This window comes from Rattus norvegicus, chromosome 4 (genome assembly GCF_021556685.1).
Source record: "Rattus norvegicus strain SHRSP/BbbUtx chromosome 4, alternate assembly SHRSP_T2T, whole genome shotgun sequence".
NCBI lineage: Eukaryota > Metazoa > Chordata > Mammalia > Rodentia > Muridae > Rattus > Rattus norvegicus.
In genome coordinates this window covers 81,343,507-81,368,069 of record NC_141537.1, presented here as the reverse complement: position 1 = coordinate 81,368,069, position 24,563 = coordinate 81,343,507, and the positions used below count along the sequence as shown (strand labels likewise).

The window sequence follows — 24,563 nt, the reverse complement described above, 5'->3', positions numbered from 1 at the left end:
TAGCTGGCCCAGAGATCTCTGTGGGGAGCACCCAGCGCGCAGCCCCACAATTGCTTGGTGGGTTTTTCTTTTTTTTAAATTACGTTTGATTTTGTTTTGTTTTGAGACAATGAGAACATGCAGTTGGGTGGGTGGAGAGGTGGAGAGGATCTGGAAGGACTTAGAGGAGAGGAAAGAATAAGATCAAAATATATTGTATGAAAAAAATTAAAAAAAACAATTAAAATGTAATAATATAAGTGTATTTTTAAAAAGCATGTATTGATCAAGTTCCTTCTTTCCCATTTCACACCTTATTAAAGGCTTGGATTTTTCAAAACCTATTTTGATTGGGGTTCTTAAGTGCTTTAATCTCCCTTCTAGCCCACTACCCACCAGAGGTAGTGGAAAGGAAAATAGGGCAAAAGAGGATATGGACCTGTTTAGAAATAGTTCTTTGGGGTAATTTCAATCCCTGCTGTCAGATTATCAGCAGTTCAGTTCACAGGAATTAGCAGTGTAGCTTGATCCACTTAGAAACACTGTTCAGAATTAGCAATGACAGTTCCATCCAGAAGAAACTGCAAGGCTCTGCCAGCCAACCTGACTCCACGGAAGTGGCAAGAAGCTGCCTCAGGATAGCACAAGAAACGCTTTGTGTTTCTTTCCACAAAGTCACAACAAATGATGATCAGTGAAGAAGGCAAGGTGAACAAAGGCCACAGTATCTTCATGGAGGACCAGAATCAGCAAAGCCTAAAGACCAGCAAAGAGTGGCAAGGCGAACCAATACCACAGCACTATCTGCTGTGTTATACTTATACCCTTCCCAAACATCACGCGTCCTCTCAAGTCTCTGCTCTAGCAAAGCATCATATGTCCTTTTCCCAGGAAGTTTCCAGAAAAACACCACATGACACAGCTGAGTCTCCAAAGAAACCAGAAATTTCTACTTCACCTTGTACACTTAAAACATGGTTCACATTAGCTAATTTTAGTTGATAGTTTTCCAGGAGTGTGTTTTGATTCTGTGGCATTCTTATGCCCTTTCTCCAGGGAGTCTGCTTGGGAAAATGCTAGCTGTTGTGATAAAATGAGTCGATGGTAACAAATGAGAGTCCCGGGAACTCCAATTCAGAAACTCAGGTTCAGCCATCAGGAAAGGCTCTTGGGAGCCACGCTTCTGTCTCATGCTTGACCATATCGTTGGCTTTATTCTTAGTGACGATTCTGCTTGTCCTTTATTTAGCCAGCACCCAATTTGGGGCTCCTATTTTCAGTGCCAAGTGATGTGATTGTCTTACTTAAGTTTCTATTGCTGCAATAAAACATCATGACCAAAAGCAAGTGGGGGAGGAAAGGGTTTATTTGGCTTACACTTCCATATCACTGTTCATTATCGAAGGAAGTCAGGGCTGGAACTCAAACAGGACAGAAACCTGGAGGCAGGAGCTGATGCAGAGGCCATGGAGGGGGGCTGCTTACTGACTTTCATGGCTTGCTTAGCCTAGTTTCCTACAGAACCCCGGACCAGCTCGGGGATGTCACCACCCATAATAGGCTACTTTCTCTCCCACCAACCACTAATTAAGAAATGCCTTATAGCTGGAACTTATTGAGACATTGTTATTCAGTTGAGGCTCCCCAGGTAACTCCAGCTGTGTCAAGTCGACATAAAACTAACCAGTATAATGCTAATTGATTGTCTTACAAGTTGACACTTCTCTAAGTCTCTATTCTAGAAAGTTCTATACACTTAGATCCAAGAAGGTATTGGAACATCTTTAAACAACTTTTTTTTTTGCACTTGTAATAAAATGTACATATTATTTGTGGTTTGTGCCTCAATAACAAATGAAAATTAAATATATAACAGAGTTATTCATGAGGCAAGATGGGTTTTGGATATGGCTGATGGATAAGGTTGATGTGCCTTTCCTAGGGTCTTCTTTAATTCCTAGCTCGCTAGGAAGGGGTTAAATTGAGTTCCATTCAGTAGCGTTTTTGCTTCTAATGTACTGTAGATCACTAAAACTTTTAAGCACCTTTCCAGTCCCTAAAATACCAGCAAGGGGGGGGGGGTCAACGTCCAATCATCTGGACAGTTATTGTGAAGAAAATGAGTTAAAATGTAGAAATAATTGTATGACCCTTGGAAATGTCTGTATCACCCCAAAGAAGGCCCACTGTTGATGACTGGCCATCCTGCTGACCTTTAGAGAGAAACAAGACTATGTATCTCACATTTTGCTTTAGGTTAGATGTTTGTCAATGTAAGATTTGATACAAAATCCCTGGGTTCCCTGTAGACCAAGTATGATGGCTCTTGGGAGTAAACTTGACCCAGGGCAGCCTCGAAACAGCGTAAAACACTAGGCTTCAGCCTTCTCTGTGTTCAGGGGCTGGACTGGACCCGTCAATATGTGTCTGTCTGTTATGGTCCTCTGAGGTGGAAACCTATGGGTTCTATGGAAAGTCAGTTATGTTGGATGGTGTTTTGCTGGGGCAAAAACACGAAGGAACATTTCATTAAAGTGGACACAGTGTGAAAGGCTAAGGCAGACGTGTGGAGGAATGCTTTGCTGAATTAGACACAGGAGAGAGGATGCTCTGCTAAAGCGAGCATGTGAAAGGTCACGTGATGAAGGATTCTTTGCTAACAAAATGGATGCACGAGTCCACCTTACATTGTGTAGTTGAGCTGCATTTGTCAGGACTCCGTAGAGAGGACGGCATCAGAAAACTTGTGGTGTATGCCGCTGTGCGGCTTCCAACAACTCGGGCTGACGGATGCACAGGTGCTGAGGCGAGACACCTGGAGGACACATGGTGTTTGGAGGGTATAAATAGGACAGTGACAGACGCTGAGCTAAGTTCGCTTACAGAGCTGGCTGTGCGACATTGTGGGTCTCCAGTCTTTACCAACCTTCGCTTTGCTGAGAGAGGCACAGCTGAGAGCTCCTGTTGGTTCTGGTCCCTCCTGCTGACTGGAGCAGAGGCTGAAACCTGGCTGTCTCTGCTAGGTCGTGCCATGACAGCTGATTTGTGTCTGTTATCCAGACTCGACCAAACTGGACTGCTGGTGTATCCGTGTTTGCAAGTGGATTGAGCTGCCGCTGCCTGCTGACCTGTGAACTGAACTATTGATTTCCAGACAACACGAACAGGAGTTGCTCCAAAGAACCTTTCTAAACACGTCCACTCCCCCCAACCCTGGCCCTGTATCCTTTCTTTCCCACGATCTCTGGTGGGTGGTGGACTACAAGGGAGTTAAAAGCGTTTAAAAACTAGCATTAAAACTAAGGCTAAAAAACAAAATTAAAGTTACAGTCCTCTCTGCCTTTGGGTTCTTCCCCAGACTCTTTGGGGAGGGGGTGTCTTGCACCCATCACTGTGCTCAGGGACAAAACTGGACTGGTTCTACACATAGAACATGTCTGTCCACTGTAGCTTCTTTCACTCTAGGTCTTTTCCCAACCTTTTTGGGGTCTTGCATGAAGAAGGTCTTACATGTATGATCAGATGTGTATTGGATTCTTCTGATTTCTAGAATTTTGAAGCCAAGGCCAGAGAACAAAACAAAACCAAAAGAAACTTGAGACTGGGACTTTGGGAGGAAATCGGAATAGACACAAGTTTACACCATTTGAGCCTGTTTACGTCACAGGAGGAGAAAGCCGAAATGTACAGGGCTTAGTCCACTCAGAGGGCTCCTGGACCTGGGATTAGAAGAACTGAAATGTTTTTGTGTGTTAAAATATTTCCCTTAATTATAAGGTTTAAGGGAAATTATTAACTTAGTCCACTCTCTTTGAAAATTGTCACCTTTGGGACTCCCTTTTCCCATGGAATGAGACAGGGACTGTTTGTGCAGGGACTGTTCCCCTTCCCTTTGGCAGACGGTATCCCTGAGGGGGCTGTGCCACAAGGAAAAGCCGTGTCCCCCTATGGCTCCTGTTGCTGTACCTGCTCTGGTTCTCCACACAGTCTAGTTGACACCTTCTGTGGGGAAGGTGGGGTGGTAAATCCAGGGCCCAAAGTGTCACCCTCCCATAGAACCTAGGAAATAAAGCAACTCTTCTACTGGTTTGTGTCTGTTCAGAGCTTGCAGGGTTACCAGGTCAAAGTTGGAGAGGCTCCTTTGCTCCCATCCACTCACCCACATACTTGGTAGGTTTGGATATGACAAGTACATCTAATTTATGTGGGTTTCCGGTAAAGAAGTGCACGCAGGGTCTGATACGTGTGTGTGTGTGTGTGTGTAATAACTCAGTATACAGTTAACTCTTTAATTATTCTAAGGTTCAAACCTAAAACCAAACCAAATTCTGTTTATTTGAAAAATGCCAACCCTGGTCTGGAATCCTCATCGTGGACTTTTTGGGTCATCCCCCATTTTTTATTCACTTGCCCATCCATCCATCCATCCATCCATCCATCCATCCATCCGACAAGTATTTGTGGGGGCATTTTCTGTTTCGGGTTCTGTGAAACTTCATAGCTTCAAAGAAGGAAGGTGTGATCCCTGTATGGTAGAATTTTCAGGTTTGTTTGTGTCAACAACATAAAGTTGGCAATGAATATGTTTTCAGGCATTTGTGGAGATTAATATGGCAATTCTGTAGAATGGATTGGAATGGTGGTCACTATCATACAGCAATAGGGAAGGGTTGGGCAGGGAGCAAGAAGTTCAAAGATCACCCACACATGGGGAGCAAAGGGGAGTTACTGCTAGGTCTGCAGCATGGTGGGATGGCCACTGCTCAAACCATCTGGGGTCTACTTTAAAGTCACTGGGTGAGTTTAAAGTTCCCAAGAGAGATGATAAATGGTTGAAAAGTTAGAAGCAGTCACTGCTCTGATTTGACTGTTATATACCGTATGGGTGTATTGAATTACCGTGATGTACGTATCATAACATGCAAACACTGCATCTCAATTAAGGGAAAAAATCATCCAGATCCACTAAGCAATGATGGGAGGAATGAAGGAAACCAAGAGCAGACACATGGCTGCTGGTCTTCAGAGGAGGGAACTTAGAGGGCTTTACTCTGAACATGGCCATAGCAGGGCAAGAGTGGTGTCAGATATCCAAGTATCTGGGAGAGCAAGTGTTGACACTCAAAATTAGGGAGGGACTTGGCAGTAAATCACACGGATGGTATTAGTGCCTAGAGATAGCCACTCTGGTTATCTAATTCATGGTTTCAGAAGGTAACTGAAGGTCTGGAGAGCTGGTTCGGTCAATAAAGTGCCAACCCTGCAATCATGAGATCCTGCGTTTGGGTCCCTAACTCCCAGGTAAAATCTAAAACATGGTAGCATGCATCTGCAAACTCAGCGTAGAGGAGGTAGAGAGAGGTTATCTCTGGAGTTCACCAGCCAAGAGTGTAGCTGGCATAGGAGGCTCCAGGTTCATTGAAAGACCCTGCCTCAAAAAATAAGGTGGAAAGTAATTAAGGTAGAAATCTACCTTGGGGTGGTGCTGGGTTTCCACTTCAGTGTTTCTATCTTCAGTGTAGGTACCCATGCAGGGATGGTAGAGGGGGGAAGACAAATCCTCCCTGCTTCCTGTTTTCCCTAGAGGTCAGCAACACTACAGGGGACCTTTGAGAGACTCCTGGGGAAGGCCAAGCTTCTGTATTCTAATTTGCAGTCGTTGTTTGGTTGCTATTCCAATCAAGACATAATCCTTGCCATTCCCAGGGTCAAGGTGAGAAAGAATGAGAAATACTTTCAGGAAAATAATAAAGGGAGAGGAGACTGCATTGCTGTACCCTGTCATCTTATGCTGAAAAGGAGAGACTGGGCCAAAAGGCTCCCAAGCCCAGTGCTCTGCCCCACACCTCTCCTGGTCTCTCCACCCTGCTCTCAGATCGCAGACCTGGTACCAATGCAGCCCTGGTTGTTTCTAGTTCCCTCCCCACTCATCTCTCTTTCAGGCTTGAGCACCAAGCAGAGTTCTCAGTGTTTCTGGCTTCTGATGGTGGCTGCTTATTCTGCTTAGACCTTGAAAGGACAGATAAGAAAGTAGTTGGTTGTGGGACGAAGTCAGGGACACGTAAAATTTCATACTGGTATGTAGTCAAGAGTCAGAGATTTCTGACATTGCCATTCTAAACTCTGGCTCTAAAAACTCAGTGGACTGTGATTGCCACACCAAAAGCCCTTCTCTGTGAAGCTGCAAAGCTGCCTGCAAAGACAATGACAACCAATTTGACAGACACGGGCAGCGGGCTAGAGCAATGGCTCCTTCCTGCAGTTGACAGATATCTAGAGCTCTGAGCACATGTTTCTACAGCAATAAACGACCTCACTACAATCTGACCCAGGACTGTGGTGGATAGTTTTGTGTCAACTTGACACAATCTGGTCATCTAAGCGGAGGAAATCTCACTTAAGAAAATGCCTCCATAGGATTGGGCTGTGGGCAAGCCTGTAGGGGCTTTTTCTTGATTGGTGATTGATGGTGGAGGGCCTAGCTCATTGTGGGTGGTGTCATACCTGGACTGATGGTTCTAGGGTCTATAAGAGAGCAGGTTGAGCAAGCCACAGGGAGCAAGCCAGTAAGCAGCAGTGACCTCTGCATCAGTTCCTGCCTCCAGTTTCCTGCTCTGTTTGAGTTCCTGCCCTGACTTCCTTCGATGATAAACAGTGATCTGGAAGTCTAAGTCAAATAAATCCTCCCTTTCCAACTTGCCTTTTGGTTATGGAGTTTCACTGCAGCAATAGAAACCTCAACTAAGACAAATCCACATTGCAGATTTGAAAGAGAAAAGTAGAGTTCATCAAGAAGCCACCCTACCCTGTCAGTGTCAGCTCCTGAGTCTTTCATGGGCGCAGAATGGTGGCATTTTAGACTAAATCACACACTCACACAAAATGGTGAGAATGTTGTCTTATTTCTGCTTTGTTATTTCCAGAGGAATGTTTCAGTATTAACAAAGTAGAGGAAGCAAATGTTATGCTTTCAACATCGATGTCAAAGATGGACCAACACCTTGTCTACAGAACTAGAAAATACAGTTTAATTCAGCTTTAGGATGACTCTATTTAATGCAGAAACATTTGAGCATAAACATCTTGTCCATTTAGGGTCTTTTTTTTGAGACACGGTCTTACTATGTATGACTGGTTGTTGCTATAGAGACCAGGTTGGCCTCAGATTCAGAGGCCTTCTGCCTCTCCTCCAAAGTACTGGGATTAAAGTTGTATGCTACCAACCCAGACTCCATTCAACTTTCATTAAGAAGCAGTTTCTCTTGACTTCCCACCCTCTGTTTCTTCCTCCTGCTCCTTCAGCTCATTCTCTCTCCACCCTCTTTCTCCCTACTTTCTCCTGCCTCTACCTGCCTCTCAACAGCTTATAGGCACGACACACCATGCCTGGTATAGAGATCTGTTCTCTATGTCTCAAAATGACTTTCATGACTCCAGGCACTGATGCCATTGATGACAACATCAATGTCAGAAAAAGGGATGCCTCTTTTTGTCCAAGGCTCACTTTAAAGAGAAAGGAGAACTCTTGCAGAATCTTACTGCCAATTCTCCATTCTCATTGCTCAGATGGACGTCATGCCCATGCACGCATGCACACACACCTATCTAAACCCATCACTTGCTGATGGAATGGGATCCATGTTTGGATTAGGTTTTTGCTTTGTGGTTAACATATTGTGTGTGATACATTCCTTTCTAGCAGCCATATTTTTTTTTAAAGATAGCACAGGAGATACTAGTCCTACTAGAGTATTTTACTGCACCCAATATTTAATTATACCATTTCAATGTAATGAATTCAAGTAACAGAGTGCATCACTATTGGCTTTGCCTTCCTTCTTTCCCATACTGTGCAATCCAGAGCATATTTGTACTCATAGCGGTTCTCAGTTACATTTAAATAATCACATTTCAAGTGAGCAATAGCCATGCTGGGCTAGTGGCTTCTGAGCTGGGTGGTACCTGTCAGACCCCAGAACTGACTGCCCTCTTTCTTGGAGGTGTAGAGAAATTTTAATACAGCAACATGGCTGCTCTGGCAAAGGATCACATCCAAAGACCATCTGGGTCTAGTGTGGAATACAGACAAACCTTTAATCTCAGAGAGACAGAGGCAAGCATATCTCTGAGTTCAAGGCCAGCCTGGTATAGAAAAGCTTATGTGGTTCACACCTTTAACCCCAACACTTAGGAGTCAGTTCTGTTCAGTTGGTTGGGAGTCAGTGCAGTGCATGCTGTAGAGTGGCGTTGTATTCATTTGTGAATTCACGAAGTTCAGTAGAGGCAGTTGAAGACAGAATAAGAAAGAGTCAAATGATTAGAATAAATTGCCAGAGTTAGTTTGAGGCCAAGCAGAGCAATTCATTGAGAAGCCAAATTGAATCAATCAGCTTGGAGAGGAGTTTGGGCCAGAACAGCTGAGCTGAATCAGCCAGCCAGAGTTCAGAAGGAACCAGAGAGGGTGGGCTTAATCAGCAGCAAGAATCTGAGATTACAATTACTTCAGGTGAGTAAAAGTTGCTTTTACACGAAGGGGCCAAGCCTCCATCTTCAGAGGATAGTAGACACAAGTCAAGGTTCAGCAAAAGAAAAGGACAATGGCCAGTTCATCGGTTCTAGTCTCACCTTCCTTTCAGTCTGTCTCTTCCCATGGTAGGGGAAAGGCCCTGTCTATGTGGTTAGCAAGAGAATCATGAGCCCATACCCTTTCTCTCCTCCTCTCTAGCATCACCATTCTCCAAGTATCTTTATGCTGTTTCCAAGGCCATGACTTGAGCTATCTGTCAGAATCCCATTATATCATTGGGTTTCTGGAAAGTTCTTCAATAGCTCCCAGAGAGTTGGGGATTTGGTCCAGACCTTGCAGTTCAGTGTACGGTAGCAGATTCTGCTTCAGTTCCTGTATGCTTGACTCTGGCCATGGAGAGCTGTGCTTAGGTCTCAGAATGCTTTCTGATGCTTCCTCCTTCTCAAAAGTCTTTCCTTCCTCTCGCTTTTCCAGGATCTTAGTCTTGAGAGCGGTTTTGCCTTCTTCACACAAGGTTGGATTAAATGTGTCTCCTCTGAGCACTCTGCCCCACATCCTCTGATCTAGTGCTCTTCTGTTTGGACTCCCTTGTGTTGGCTCTGCCATGCTTCTGGATGCTGAGACCCTGAGGGGTGTATAACCCCACAACATGGCGGCAGTGTGCATGACATACAAGAAGCACTTGGCATCGTACTTGCAGAGTAAAAGTTCCAACCTGACTCTGTCTAATAAATGGTGGATGGGTGGATTCTTTCTTCCTTCCAGGCCTTCCTGTCATTGAAAAGCAACTTTTATCTAGTTTTGTATGGCAGTCATAACAAAGAACCACTACCAAAATGGCTGAATAGTTCTTCAGGGCAGAGGTCTAATGTCAAGAAGTGGCAGGGCTGTCTGAGTGCTCCAAGGAGGTTCCACCGCAGTCCTCCTTGCTGTGGATGGCAGTTTAGGTAGCCCCTAGTCTGTCAGTCTTCCTGGGTCTTCTCGCCTTCCCTCTGCGTGTGTGCAAATGTCTGACCTGTACTCAACTTTCCTCCTCATTCACTGGACAAACTAAGCTGGGGCTCTCTCTCTCTCTCCCTTCTTCCCTCCCTCCCTCCCTCCCTCCCTCCCTCCCGGAAGTGTGTTCACTTGGTCATCTATAGTTGGATGGCTGTTTTCAAATAAAGTACAACACACAGATACTGCATATGAGTTAATACTTTTGGTATTAACCATATGAGCACAATTCGGGACACAGCAGACAGGAGAGCAGGTGTGTCTGTCTTCTATTGGTGTGTAGAAGGCTGTCATAGATGGAGTATCCTTAAGATCCTTGGTCACATCACAGCTTCCCCGGATCAGCTGTGGCTCTGTGTGTCCTGTGCATAGCGTCTCCAGGCTACAGTCAGTGCTGACCTAAAGGTGTTCTCATTGAGGTTTAGAGGAGAATTCACTTTTAAACTTTAAATCTACTTGTAAGCAGGTTGCTGGTACAATACACTTTCTTGTTGCAGGATGGGGAGCCTGGTTGTCATGGGCCACCAGATGAAGGCCTCCGAAGTTCGTCATACCTGTTCCCTGTTTGAGGGTTAGCTTAGGACAGAGTTAATCTTCTAATTTTTTTCTCTTTCTAGTTGTGGGACAGATATAGAATCCCAAGCCCCTCCAACCCTGAAACAGAGAAGGCCACTCAAGGATGTGGCTCATTGGGAGGGGTACCGTATGGTGCATCTATCTGGGTAGGTGTGTTTCTTTATCATCCCCTCAGCTGCTTCAGAACTGCTCTGCTCTGTCTTTCAGAGTCTACGAAATTTGCCACAGAAAGGGGTGGGGAACAGTGTTTCATTTTCAAGAGTCTCAGCAGTCCTGAAGAACATAATTGTAAAAATGAAACTTGTGAGCCTGGAGAGAAGGTTAAGAGCACTTCTTGGATGCTCTTTGAGAGGATCTGAGTTCATTTCCCAGCATGCATGTCAGTCAGCTCAAACTGTAGCTCCAGGTGATCAAACATCCTCTTCTGGCCTCCACAGAGCCTTCATACATGTCACACACACACACACACACACACACACACACACACACACCCCTTAAAGATGAAATTTGTGGTACACGCCTGTAATCCCAGCTACAGAAGAAGCTGAGGCAGGAGGATGACAGTTCAGAACCTGCTTGTCTGGGCCACTTTACACCATTGTGTAAATTACTGTGATGGTAAGTTTTAAGTGTCAAGCATACATAGTAGAGAATCACCTGGGATGAGCTTTAGTGAGACTGTCTGGACCAGGCTGGCCAATCGGCTTGTCTGGAGGGGGTTGTCTTGGTTACATTAATTGATGTGGAAAGATTCAGCCTAAATTCCAGCAGCAACATTCCCTGGATGCTAGTCTTGGACCATATTAAGGAAGGAAAGTGTAAACATGCATGCATGTGAGTGTAAGCATGTGTGCATGTAAGCGTATGCATGGGTTTATGTAAGTGTGCAAGCATGCATGCATGTGAGTGACTTCATGGGGCCGTGTAAGTGTGCCCGCAGGCATGCATATGAGTGTAAGCATGTGTGCATGTAAGCGTATGCATGGGTTTATGTAAATGTGCAAGCATGCATGCATATGAGTGTAAGCATGTACTCATTCTCTGCTTCCAGTTCTTGCCGATGTGACTTCCCTTCAACAATAACTTGGCCTTGTGAGCTAAAGTAAACCCTTTTTCTCCTATGTTGCTTTTGTCAGGATATTTTCCCACAGCAACAGGAAACAAAATTAAGACAGATTAAACAAATTAATAAAAAAAATACCAAGAGGGCTGAGATATAGGTTAGTGGTAGAGCACTTGCTGGGGGTGAGCAAAATCCTGGGCTCAATGCTAACACAGGAAAACAGAAAGGGGGAAAAAGCCTTATGGATTTTAATTTAATACAGTGAAATATTTGCTGTACTAGCATGAAGTCCTGAGTTTGGATCCCCTGAATCCATATAAAAAGTCAGGCATGATGGTGAGTGTTTATAATTTCAGAACTGGGGGCATGGAGACAAAATGGTCCTGGAGGCTAGCTGGCCTACTCTAGCCAAATGGTGAGCTCTAGATTGAGTGCGAAATCCTCCATCTAAACTAAGAGAGATGGTGGAAGACACCGGATGTTTACCTCTAGCCTCCATGCATATTCACACAGCACCTTATACACATATGTATGTACCTGTACACACAAAGAGAGAGAGAGAGAGAGTCATGACAACATAGTTTAAAAACAAGTTTATAGAAAATATAATAGTAATGGCTGGTGTTAGGATATTATTGGGTGCTGGCTACATGCTAAGTACTGGTCCCCCACACTGGCCTCTTGTACCTCATTCCATCTCCAACGCCAGCCTTCTAATGAGAACCTTCTTTATTTTCATACTACACCTGTGAATACTGAGGTATGGAGAGACCAATGTAATGGCCCCAGAGCCCATCACAGGGGCCACTAGATCAGAGGGACAGATCAGCTCTCTGAATGACACTGGATGGCAAGCAGAAGCCACACAGGTAGCCACTGAGTTCTGTTGATTGCCCTGGGTAGATGCTACTGAGAGATTGGGATACACCATCAGATTGCCTCATCTCTCTTTTCCTCATCCCTGCCTTCTGAATGATCTGTTCTTTATGGGCGACATACTGTGCCGTCAAATGATAGGAAAAGCAATACATTCAATTTACAAGATAAGGGGACTCATTCGTACCAGGTATTTCTGAGGTAGTATCAGAACAAAGCGGTTCTCGGTGATTCCCTAGTCACTAGGCAGTCAAAACACTCGTGAACACTGAAGAAGATTTTACATTATATTTGAAGGATCATGATGACAAGCAAGAATCGGGAGTCACACAAGGATGCTCTGGAGACTGATTTGGAGGGCACGTGGCCTCCGTGATCTCAATTACATCTCATAAGATTTGTGGATGCTTAGAAGCTGGAATCAGGAAGCCCAGCTGTGTCATCTGGTAGGGACGACAAACCAACCCAGATCCATGTTGATTCAAGACGTTAGCTTTCAGTCTGTGCGTTCTCAATGAGCAAGAACCAATAATCACAACAGTGTGAAATTGTAGACTTCTTACCACAATGTACCATATTTCTGGGAAACATTGTTTGGTAGATAAAGTCTGATTAATGCATCCCTCAACCTCTTGCCTATGTGTTCTTTAGGATGGGGAGCTCACGACAAAACAAAAACATTAGAGTTATTTATTTTTATTTTTTGCAAATGAGTGTTTGTCTGGGTGTGTATTTGGGCGCCATGTGCGTGTCTGTGCTGGAAGAGGTCAGAAGAGGGCAGTGGATCTCCTAGAACTTGGGTTACTGACAGTTAGGAGCTGCCATGTCAGCGCTTGAAACGGAATCTGGATCTAAGTGCGCTTAACCACTCACCCATCCCGACAGCTCCAACAGAAACACTCCTTTCCTACTAAATAATAAATGTGTTATTTTATTTCCAGTCTAGTGAAATATATGTTTATATAATTATATGTTACACTATAATGCAATGGATTAACTATGGCATTTTTGTACCTCTGTCATTACATTGTTTTTCATTCACCTCCCTTGTTTCCTGTGTCCCTTGGCTGCAATTGAAGTGGTACTCGGGTGTTAAAAAATATTCTCAACCATTTGAATATCATCAGATAATTAAAACTTTACTTAACACCATGACACAGTGTTATCCAACGGAAGGGGAGCACAAGTGTACTAAGGGAGGACTTCTAGGAAGATGCTCCCATTATCTGGGGTGAAAACCCCCAATGACCCAACTCCCTGTAATCTTTTATACAGTGCTGCTCTCTATTGTGCCTGATGCATGTTATAAATCCTACATTGGCAGCTGCCCTTTGGTATCATACATGGAATATGTGGTCAAGCTACATGTGTCCTTGGCTTTTATGTGGCTGTACTGATACTGTGAGATAACATTGCATGGGGGTGAGGCTGCTACAGCTGGCTTTTATAACCCAGGACCAACACAACCTGAACAGATAAAACTGAGCAGCATGGACATTTGCACCTCAGGTCATCACAAGATGATGCCATCTTAGGCACCCGTCTCACTGCTGCAGCAAAACACCAAAGAGAAGCAACTTAAATGAGGGTTTGTTTTAGCTCACAGTTTGAGGATAGAAAGCACCGTGACAGGGACTGTATGGAGGGGAGTAGGGGGTGTGTGGACACAGTGTCTGCTGTGTGAAAGTCCGGGACCCAGCCCATGGAATGGTACTTCCTCAGTTAGCATAGGTGGTACTCCCACCTCAGCTGAATCCAGATAATACTTCACAGCCTGGCCCAAAATCCTCCAAGACACTAAATCCCATTAAGTTACCATCACACTCATCCAAAGAGAAAGGCCTTTAACCACTGTTCCTGTGATTTGGTTTCTCGGTGTCTAGTTCTGAGTTCTATATATATTTTGGATATTAGCCCTTTATCAGATGTGGAGTTGATTTAAAAAAAAAACCAAACAAACCAATCTTTCTCATTCTATAGCCTGCTACTTTGTCTGAATGATGTCCTTCTTTGTCTTGCAGGAGCATTGCAGTTTCATGAGGTCCTGTTTATTATCGTTGATCTTATTACCTGTGCTAACAGTGTTCTGTTCAGAAAGATGTCTCCTGTGCCAACCAGTTCAAGGGTATTCCCTGCTTTCTCTTCTATCCAATTGTGTATCTGAGGTACTTAATCCATTTGAACTTCACTTCTGTGTAGGTGATAAGTATGGTGGATTTGGAATCTTCCACATGCAGCCATTCAGTTTGACTGCCTTCCTTCCTTCCTTCCTTCCTTCCTTCCTTCCTTCCTTCCTTCCTCCCTCCCTCCCTCCCTCCCTCCCTTCCTTCCTTCCTTCCTTCCTTCCTCCCTCCCTTCCTTCCTTCCTTCCTTCCTTCCTACAATGTGTATTTCTGTCTTCATCAAAACTCAGATGTTCATAGGTATGTAGATTTATGTTTGGGTCATTAATTCTATTTCAATTATCAATGTGTCTTTTTTATGCCAAAAACATGCTGGTTTTATTAATATAGCTTTCAAGTGCTACTTGAAATCAGGGGTGGTGACACCTCCAACAATTCTTTCATTGTTCAGGCTTCTTTTAGCTATTCTGGGGGTTTTGTATTTCCATATGAAAATGAAGATTGTCCTTTCAAGATCTGTGAATAATTGTGTTGGAATTTTGATGGGGATTGCATTAATTCTGTCGATTACTTTTAGTAGGATGGCCAGTTTTATTGTATTAATCCTACTGGTCCATGAGCTTGGGAGAACTCTTTTGATTTGCTGCTCTGGGATTATTTATTCCTTGTGTTTTCTTGGGTGTAGTTAACCTCTTTAGGTTGAAATTTTCCTTGTAGCATCTTCTGTAGATTTGGATTTGTATATAGATACTGCTTAAATTTGGTTTTGTCTTGTAATGTCTTTCTTCTTCCATTCATGGTGATTGAAAATTTTGCTGGGTATAATAGTCTGTGATGACATCTGTGATCTCTTAGAGTTTGTTGAACATTTATCCATGACCTTCTGGCTTTTAGAGTCTCCATTGAGAAGTCAAGTGTTAATCTAATAGGGTTACCTTTATATGTTACTTGGCCTTCCCCCCTTGCAGCTTTTAATACTTTTTCTTTTCTTTTCTGTACAGTTAGTGTTTTGCTTATTGTGTCCTGAGAGGACTTTCTTTTCTTGACCAGTCTATTTAGTATTCTGTATGCTTCTTGTACCTTGATACATATCTTCTTCTTAAGGTTAAGAATACTTTCTTCTGTGATTTTTTTAAAGATTTATTTATTATTTTTTGTATATGAGTACACTGTAGCTATCTTCAGACATACCAGAAGAGGGCATCAGATCCTATTACAGATGGTTGTGAGCCACCATGTGGTTACTGGGAATTGAACTCAAGACCTCTGGAAGAGCAGTCAGTGCTCTTATCCGCTGAGCCATCTCGCCAGCCCCCTCTTCTGTGATTTTTGTTGGAAATGCTTTCTGTGCCTTTGACCTGGGTTTCTTCTCCTTCCTCTATTCCTACTATTATTAGATTTGGTCTTTTCATAGCATCCTAGATTTCCTGGTTATTTTGTTCCAGGAAGGTTTTTCTCACAGTAATATTTTCATTAGTTATTTGGTAATTTCACATAGTGTATCCTGATCATATTCACTTCCTAGTCTTCCCAGGTCCATCCTCCCACCCTTGTGACCTCCCTTCGAAAAAAGGATGAAAAGGTGAAGAAGAAGAAGAAGAAGAAGAAGAAGAAGAAGAAGAAGAAGGAGGAGGAGGAGGAGGAGGAGGAGGAGGAGGAGGAGGAGGAGGAGGAGGAGGAGGAGGAGGAGAAGAAGAAGAAGAAGAAGAAGAAGAAGAAGAAGAAGAAGAAGAAGAAGAAGAAGAAGAAGAAGAAGAAGAAGAAGAAGAGGAAGAAATACCAGATCCAATTTGTATTGTCCATATACTTGGACAATATATTGGATCATGGTCAAACTCCTTGTGGCTGGACCCTTAGAAAAACTAAGTACACCACCTCAACCCCCACCAGAATCCATCAGCTGTGAAGAGCTACAGTTCAGGATCCCTTTCACAACTTTTAAGAGTTCTGTTCAGTGACTTCCTGTCTAGACAGTTTCTGTTTCAGGGCAACAGAGGTTTCCACAGAAGGCTTCTACGTCTCTTGTTCTCAACTGCGTGTCTGCTGTGATCAATACCACTGTGAAAAAAGCTTCCTTGCCCTTTAAAATTTTTGGCAGCATGAATCAGGGATGTCCACATGGCCTCAGGCATCAGCATGGACCATGGATCTCAGCATGGTCTCTGGCAGCAGTATAAACCATGGACATCAACGTAACCCTCAACTGCAGAATGGACAACGGACACCATCATGGTCCTTGGTGGCAGCACAAGACAAGGACATTAACATGACTTCAGGTGATAGCGTAGACCAGAGATATCCACATGGTCCTTGGTGCTAACATCATATAACTAACCCCCTCCCGACACACACACACACACACACACACACACACACACACACACATCAAAATCTATCCCCTTCCTATCCCAGCCCCCGTATACGTCTGGTGCTCTCTGAGTTGAGTTTCTTCTATTCTACCTGCCTCAGATTAACTTATGATCTTTTCTAGGGGGCTACTGGGAAAGCCTGTTATCTGGAAGTATGCAGTAGTGGAAAAGTGATTCAGTGTCCACATCATGCCCTCCGTCAGCCTGTCTCACACCCAGCATCTCCAAGTTCATGATCTCTGACTGTCTAGGAGGTGGGGTGCTTTTAGCAGCTCCATGCTTCCCTGCCAGTCTGTGTTCTCTCTCTCTCTCTCTCTCTCTCTCTCTCTCTCTCTCTCTCTTCCTCTCTCCTCTCTTTCCCTCCCCTCCTCTGTGTGTGTGTGTGTGTGTGTGTGTGTGTGTGTGTGTGTGTGTGTGTGTTTGTGCAGGTACGGGTGCTGAGAATACCTCTGGGTGCTCTTCCTCGTGCCGTCTCCCCAACTTTATTTTATTGTTTTACAGACGTTTCAGAGACTAAATAATGTATATTTTCAGTTTCTATGGATAATTAATTCCTTCTGTTTCCTTTAAAATATTTATTTTATGTTCTGTGTGTACCTGTGTGCTCAGTGCATCAGGTACGTGAAGAAACCTATAGAGATCAGAGGTCTCAGGTCCCCAGAACTAGTGTTACAGATGGTTGTGAGACACCATGTAGGCTCTAGGTTCTAGACTAGTTCACACCCCTCCACTCTCCCAATGCTTCCTTTTTTTTCTTATGGATTGAATCATGTCCCCCCCAAACTTCTTGCACTAAGGTGGGAGCCTGCAGTACCCCGGGGTGATCTTCAATATGTAATGTTGATCTTACTGTTGAGGTCATACTGGAGTGGGGTGAGCTCCAACCAACATGGCTAACATCATCATACCAGGGAAAGCTGGGCACAGAAATGCACAGTAAGAACAAATATGAAGATGGACACAGAGACACAAAGGAAGAATGCATGACAAGGTGAACATAGGGGTGGATGCACAGGAGGAATGCACATGGAGGTGGGTATTAAAGAGCCACAAACCACAGAAAGAGGAAAAGATCCTTCCCTGGATCCCTCAGTAGAAATGGACCCAACCAAATCTTTGTCTTGGCTTCCTGCCTCCAAAACCATGGTAACAATTCTGTTTGCAAGCCACCCAACTCTGTCATGGCAACTCCATAAACTATGCTTTTTAAAAACTGTATTTTAACGGATATATTTCTTTAAGTCACGTCAAATCTTTTTAATAAAAAGGTAGAGAATTGGTGAATAAAAATGCCATCGAGGTTTGAATTACAACCAGACAGTCTCCTAAGAGTGGCCTGCGAAATGCCACGGCCATTGCCTTAACCTAGCAGGTCCCCAGAACTTAACTTCCCACTGCAGATGCTCTCAGTAGTGATTGTAACAGTTGCCATTGTTATTATAACTAAGTATCAGCTGCTCTCTAAGGTTTTCTTTAGTATCTGAGATGGAGAACTGTCAGGGTTTTCTAATGGGAATCATTTCATTTGACAGATCCTTGGATGTATGCATCAAGGCAGGGCTGAGCTAAATCCTTGGCAACAGGAAAGAAAACTTGAGAAAACTATGAGTGAGGTGCTCCTCTCCCCTCCCCTCCTCCTTGTCCTCATCCTCATCCTTGTCCTCCTAGTCCTCCTTCTCCTCCTCCTCCTAGTCCCCTCCATCCTCCTCCTCCCCTTCCTCCTCCTCCTTACTCTCCCCCTCCTTACTCTTCCCCTCCCCTTCCCTCTCCTCCCTGCTCTCTTCCTCTTCCTCCTCTTCTCCTCCTTAGAATGCTAACAAGTAGCTACTGACCTTGCTAAAGGACTCATCTTTGGCTTGACACTGGTAAGAGGTTTTAGCTAACACTGTACATGGTTGTTTTCCCTGCTAACACCCCCTATGAAGGAGATTTCCCTGAGCTTAAAAACCGAGGGTCCTGCTCAAAATTTCCCATGTTAAAGATGTTGTACTAACAACTTATTTTCATTGCTGTGGGGGAAAAATATCCAGCGGGAATGAACTTAAGGTTTGTGGTTGGGTTTTTTTTTTTGTTTTGTTTTGTTTTTATTTTGTTTGTGTGTTTTGTTTTATATAGTCCACGGTGGGACTGCGACAGGTGGTTACAATGTGTCTCCAGTCAGGTAACAGAGAGAACACTGGTGTTCAGCAGGCTTTCCCAGTTTCCCCTTTATATGTGTTTGGAGAGTCTCCCCTGCCCATGGGATGATGCCACCCACTCTCAGCGTGGGTCTTCCCTCTTCCACTAAGCCTAGCTCGACACACCATCTCACTGTCAGTCTCATAGGTGATTTCCATGTCAATTAAGCTGACAGTGAAGATTAAGTATCACAGTTGTCACATGTGGCCTGATAATACTGTCATTGAACAAGTGACATTTGAGGTATAAATCTTCCCTAAACAGAAGGATCTAATGGAAAGCTGCCCTGTGTGGTAGATCTCCTCACTACAGTAGCCCACCTGATGCCAGGAGGGTGATCGCTGGGAAGAGGCGAGTGGGCCAGAGAGCACACATTCCAGCTTTTGCTGTGCAGCTGTGGCAATTTGCATAGGTCTAAGCTATTTATGACTCTGCACATTTGCCCTAAAAGAACCATCTCATTTTCAGATGGCAGCTGCCCACCCCACACTGTTTTGGCTGCTGCTGGGGTTTTCCAGAGGCCACCACGCTGCCACATCACCTCAGAGCATCTTCCCCGAGTTCTTGATGCTTCTGTCCCTCCCATGTGCTGAGGTTTCGCTCTGGCTAGTTCACTCATTTAGCAACTGTATGTCTGGAAACTCTCTGAGCCACACCTTGTTCAAGGTTCTTGTGAAGATGTGTGTTGCAACGTCCCACGTCCAGGGGTCTGCAGACTGAAGACCAGCGTGTCTCAGGTTCTTGGCCTCTGCCGCTGCTGCTACTTTCTCATGCTTCAGGTTTCCCACCAGATTTTGGCACCTTGAAGGCTTTTTTTTTTCTGTTTCCATTAATTGTCAAGCTTTATAGTATTACCACACCTGGTCAGGAAACTGACTCCCTGTGACCTGTCTTCTGAGTTAGAGGAGAGCCTCCAAGGTCACCAGTCACTCACACCTGCTGCCTTCCCCCACAAAAGGCACGTACTTTTCTGGAGTTTCATTTATTTATTTTAACTATGGTGATTGTGTTCTTATGTATGTGTGTCTCTGTGTGTGTGTGCCTGCATGCGTGCGTGCGTTGAGTGCATGCATGTGTGTATGTGTGTGTGTGTGTATGTCTGTGTCCCAAATACCTGGATGTGTCTGAGGATGGTGCCTGGCTTTCCCCAGGGTCTTCAGTATGCCCTATTCTGTTTTCTTTGAATATGAGTCCAATATGGCTTCTCTTCCCCATCTCCCCACTCTTCCCTTACACTCTAGAAATCCTAACTAATCCTGACTCTCCTTCCTTCTGGTTCTCAATCCAATAGATTCCAGGCCAGTGTGGTCTCTTCCATAGCTTGGTGGGTGGCATTGCATTTTGTGGACCAGGAGTGCTACTTTGTTATAGCATAGTTTGTTTTTTTCCTGTAGACTGTGACTAGTGCCTGTGCTCAGAGGCAATGAGCAGCTCCTCCCTGCTGTATCTGTGAAGATTATCTTAGCTTCTGTCCTTTTGTTTCATTTAGCTGGCTATGGCTTGGGGTGTGGCTGGGAGTGTGGCCATCTATTTCTGTCCTCCCAAGCTCTCTTTGTGTTGCAGGAGGCTGAGTCCAAAGAGTGGAGCTCCTGGGATCCTGGGTCAGCTGGTTTGGGAACGGGTTTGGCAGGTGGAGGATCCAAACAGGAACTGGACAGGAACTGGAGGGGAACTGGATGGTAGGAAGAAGAGAGAACTGGGCATTCCTTTGACTTGCTTTTTCTTAGCATCTATGACAGCACTCTATGGCTCCAGACCCTGGGGCTAAGGCCCTTCTGGTCCAGTGTTCACAGAATCTGGTAGCACCCTCAAGTTCCCCCACCCTCCACATTTGGATAGTACCTTCCCTCCCCTGCTAATTTCTGGGCAGCCTCCAGTAGCAGCTTAGCTTTGTCGAGTCCTGAAAATCAAAACAAGGCTGGTAAGTCCTTGAACAGAGACCATAGCTGCCTTCATAGCCTAACCTTGGACAAGGTGCTATCCTGTCCTGTCTCAGGTAATCTATAGGCTAGAAGTGAGTATGTCCAGCTTATGGTCGAGAAGAAATGACCCAGTGTGTGAGCATCATCAATTACTGATCACCGAAGGCCACCTCAGAGATGGCCTCTCTTTCTTTCCTTCTCTTCCCTCCCTCCTCTCCATCCCTCTCCTCTTTCCTTCATTTCTTGCCTTCTTTCCCTCCTTTTGTCCCTATTTCTGGACGGATTGAAAGGATTTAATTTCAGGTGGATTTCCTAAGACCAATTACTTCTCTGTGGGTCTTTCATATTTTGTCTCTCTTGGCACCATCAGCAAGCTACACATCTAGGTGTCTCTGAGTTTGTCTGAGAAGTAAGCATGTATGGCTCCACATCTATGGAGGCCAAACTCGCCATTTTATATTCTAGACATGCAAGTGACTTCTGAGTGCAACCTATCAAGAAGGGCTTGCTAGAGTAACCACAGTCACAAGTCATTGCAGACACCTTTGAAATCAGCGAGGCTTGCGTTCCTCCTGGCTTCCTTCATTCACCTGAGATGGATACTAAAGGAAGTATTTTGTTCACATCCTATCCCAGGTTCTTCGGTGTGCCCATTTCTCTTGGGGATGAATTGGATCATGAAGGGAAGGGGCAACAGATGGCACCATGACTTCTTCAAAGATCATCACCCCTTTGGGAATAACTCACAGTCTCTCCTCCCCATTTGTCAATGTCACTGAATTGCTTGGTGTTGTCAGCGGAAGATCCAACTTATGGGCCACTCTCCACCATGACAGCAATCTTCCTCCAAAATGCTACATTGAGCTGTGGCGCACTACACTGCATTGCACGAGCATGAGAAACGAAACAGAGATTGCATAGACCATCCCTCTCCCCAGATGTGAGAGCTGAGATTGCATAGACCATCCCTCTCCCCAGATGTGAGAGCTGCTGTTCTTTTTCTTCTGGGGAATTATTTTCTATGTCTATGCCAGTCTTCGGGAAAAAATGAAACAAGAGACAAGAGGAACTGAGAACTTGTCATTGCTGATTTCTTTACAGGTGCAGGGGCCATTGCATATTGTTTTTGCCATAAATATGGAATCCTATGGATACCTGCCTACTACAAGAGTCACCCATGAGTCTGCCAAGATAAACACGATTTGGCCCTCCCTGGGTTATGTTTTTCGACAGTATGAAAAGATGCCAATTTTTAAAGACTGAATTTTAAATGTTATAACCACACCCCTGCCTGTCCTTCCTGCTGCCTCAGTGGGAACCACATTTAAGCAGCCATTCTTGAGTAGTGAGGCCAGGGGAGCAGGCACTGCCTTCTCTGTGTTCTAAGGGAGATCAGAGAAGGGAGGGGGTTTATGGGAAGGGGCCGTGGAGCTCCGAAAGTGAGCCAGAACCCTTGTACCCCAGGGCAACTCACAACGATCAGAGCAGGAATTTCCGTGGTAATTTTGCATACACGACTTTCATGCCTAAGTTTCAGTGCTCCTCCTGCACATGTGTTCCATATGTTCACCCTGAACTTAGCTTCCAGCTGGACCACACTCAGGAACGACCTGTGACATTTTCACGTTTGAACACAGAATGGACTAGCATCTCAGCCAGTGCGTCCTCAGATGGCACGCCTTTGCCTCGCCACCACTTCATGCCCTGTTGCCATTTTAAAAGGAGCCCCTAAGGTAATCCCAGTGGGTCCCAGGGAGTGAAAAGAGCCAATGTAAAGACAGAGGCCAATTGTTGTAAAAGGTCATAGCTGCTTTCATCAGCTGACATAGGACCGGTGGAAAGGTACTACAGCAATGAAAATGAAATCTCACAAGAGGTGGGAACAGGCACCCTGCATCCCATATCCTGAGCAGGTTTGCAACCAGTCTCAACCCTGGAGGGGGTAGGACTGGGGGACGGAGAGTGTGTTTGCTTTGGCTGAAGGAGACATTTTAAAAACAGGCTAAAAATAGGGCCAACAGGAAGGCACCCATGCCTTTATCAAAGGAAAGTTATGCTGGTTACTAATATTGAGGGCTGCATTCTTCCAGACTAATGGAAGTTAATGGAAACATTGCTCCTACCGGCTTGGTGAGACCACAGTCAGAGGCAGCGACTGTGGGTGCCTGGAGTGGGAACTGTCTAAGGATAACTTAAGAGATGGATGAGCTTTGCTGAGAATGTTCTGGACTCACACCATGTTAGGTGACTTGCTGTTCCAAAAGCCTCCTGCTTTAGATGTAGACCTAGCCCAGCCCTGAGCAGCTGAGAAACCACTGAGAGGCTCCTCTTGTCACAATGATGTTCTCCTGTGAACAAGCAGACAGAGCCCACCATTTTTGGAAGAACTGACTGTGCAGGTCTCATCTCTTCCGTTAGAGAAGACAGGGAGAGACTTTGCACAAGCCAGCATACTGGAGCCAAATAACAGGCATAATTGAAAACATTTGTAAAATAAACAGACTCTCTCTCTCTCTCTCTACACACACACACACACACACACACACACACACACACACACACACACACACAGAGTTTTCTTGACATTGAGGTTGAAACTGAAATGTACATGAAGCTCGGGGAAAGAGATCCTATTTAGTTTTATTTTGGGTGAATTTTATTTTCCACCAGTAAAAGAACATGCGTGTTTTTGTAGTTAACGGCATGTATCCCTCACAGTATTGGAACATTGCTTTTTGAGAAAAAGGCTTATTAATAAATAATAATATATTATTAATAATTAGCTAGACAATCTGGATACCTGTGTTCTGTACTGGCTCTGACACTAGACAGTAGCTGTGTCTTGGTTGGATCACTTAATCTTTCTTAACTTCAGTTTCCTGCTCTGAAACCTAAGACCATTGGCATGGACCAGTGAATACCAAGCTGCCATTCTCGACTTGTTAGAAATCACAAAAGCAACTCAGTGAATTCAGCTCAACATTAAAGAGAAGAATAGAAAGAAAAGTGTCGGGATGCATACGATGTTGTGTGATTCATTTCAGATACACATATACAAGTGTGCCCATATGTATGGCTGCTGTGTGAAAACTTCGCCTCAACTCTGGAGGGAAGTTTAAAAGTTTGAATGCACTGTGAGAGGGGACCTGGGTCCCCTCAGGTAACAAGCTGGGTTCCCTGAAGCAGCATCCTCACCATGCATGTTAGCATCTCTGACAAACTGTGATGATAACCAGCCTTCTTTAAATGTAAGCAATCACTGAGCAGCTGACAACCTGGAAACCATGCATCCAGAGAGCGAAAAAGCAAGTAGAAGACAAAACAAAAGACATATTTCTCACATAGGTCATTGACCTGGTTCCTCTGTTCTGGAAGAGATTTTGTCTTGATGCAAACCGTTCGCCACAGTTAACAATATACATCTTGCAACTAGACCAAGCAACAACTTTTGTGAATGCCAAATGAGTCTCTTGTTTCATGTTATAGGTGTTGGCCTGCAAGAAGGGAAGATGAGCATCTTCTTGCTCTAAATTTCTTTCTAAATTGAATAAAAGATGTCAGTGTTCTCTCATCTTTCCTAACTTGCTGATGTGAAATGGTATCTTTCTCCAATTGACACATGGGCCATCTGAGTTATCAGTGGGCCTACGGGTAAATTCTTGGTGACAAAACCCTGCCGTGGGACTGGAGGAAGACTTGTCGGAAGTGGTTCCTGAAGGAGGAAGGCAGTGGCTGTTGCCTGTGGGTGGGTACGTCTGGATTCCAGGCAGGAGGATCAAAGGCCAAGTGTCTGGAACATTCCGAGCTCTGTATCAACTTGACAGTATTTTTACTTCTTTTGGGAGTTGGGTGGGTTAGGGTTTGATGTCTATAACTGTCATAATTGAAGTCTCATCCACAAGGAGAAGTAATTGATCCGTATTGCCTCCCCCAATGCTCTTCCTGTTTAACAGT

At 44.5% G+C, this 24,563-nt stretch overlaps 1 protein-coding gene across 1 annotated transcript in view; it reads left to right on the top strand.

The window, feature by feature from the left end:
* The window catches only part of LOC148006271 (uncharacterized), a 52,834-nt gene extending 36,714 nt beyond the window's left edge, over positions 1 to 16,120 (top strand). Inside the window, exons 2-3 of the mRNA XM_087659739.1 lie at positions 14,039 to 14,182; positions 15,666 to 16,120. Of these exons, the coding sequence (XP_087515865.1) occupies positions 14,054 to 14,182; positions 15,666 to 16,046 (510 nt within the window). The 5' untranslated portion in view covers positions 14,039 to 14,053 and the 3' untranslated portion in view covers positions 16,047 to 16,120. The remainder of the gene's footprint in view (positions 1 to 14,038; positions 14,183 to 15,665) is intronic.
* Positions 16,121 to 24,563: the final 8,443 nt, after the last annotated feature.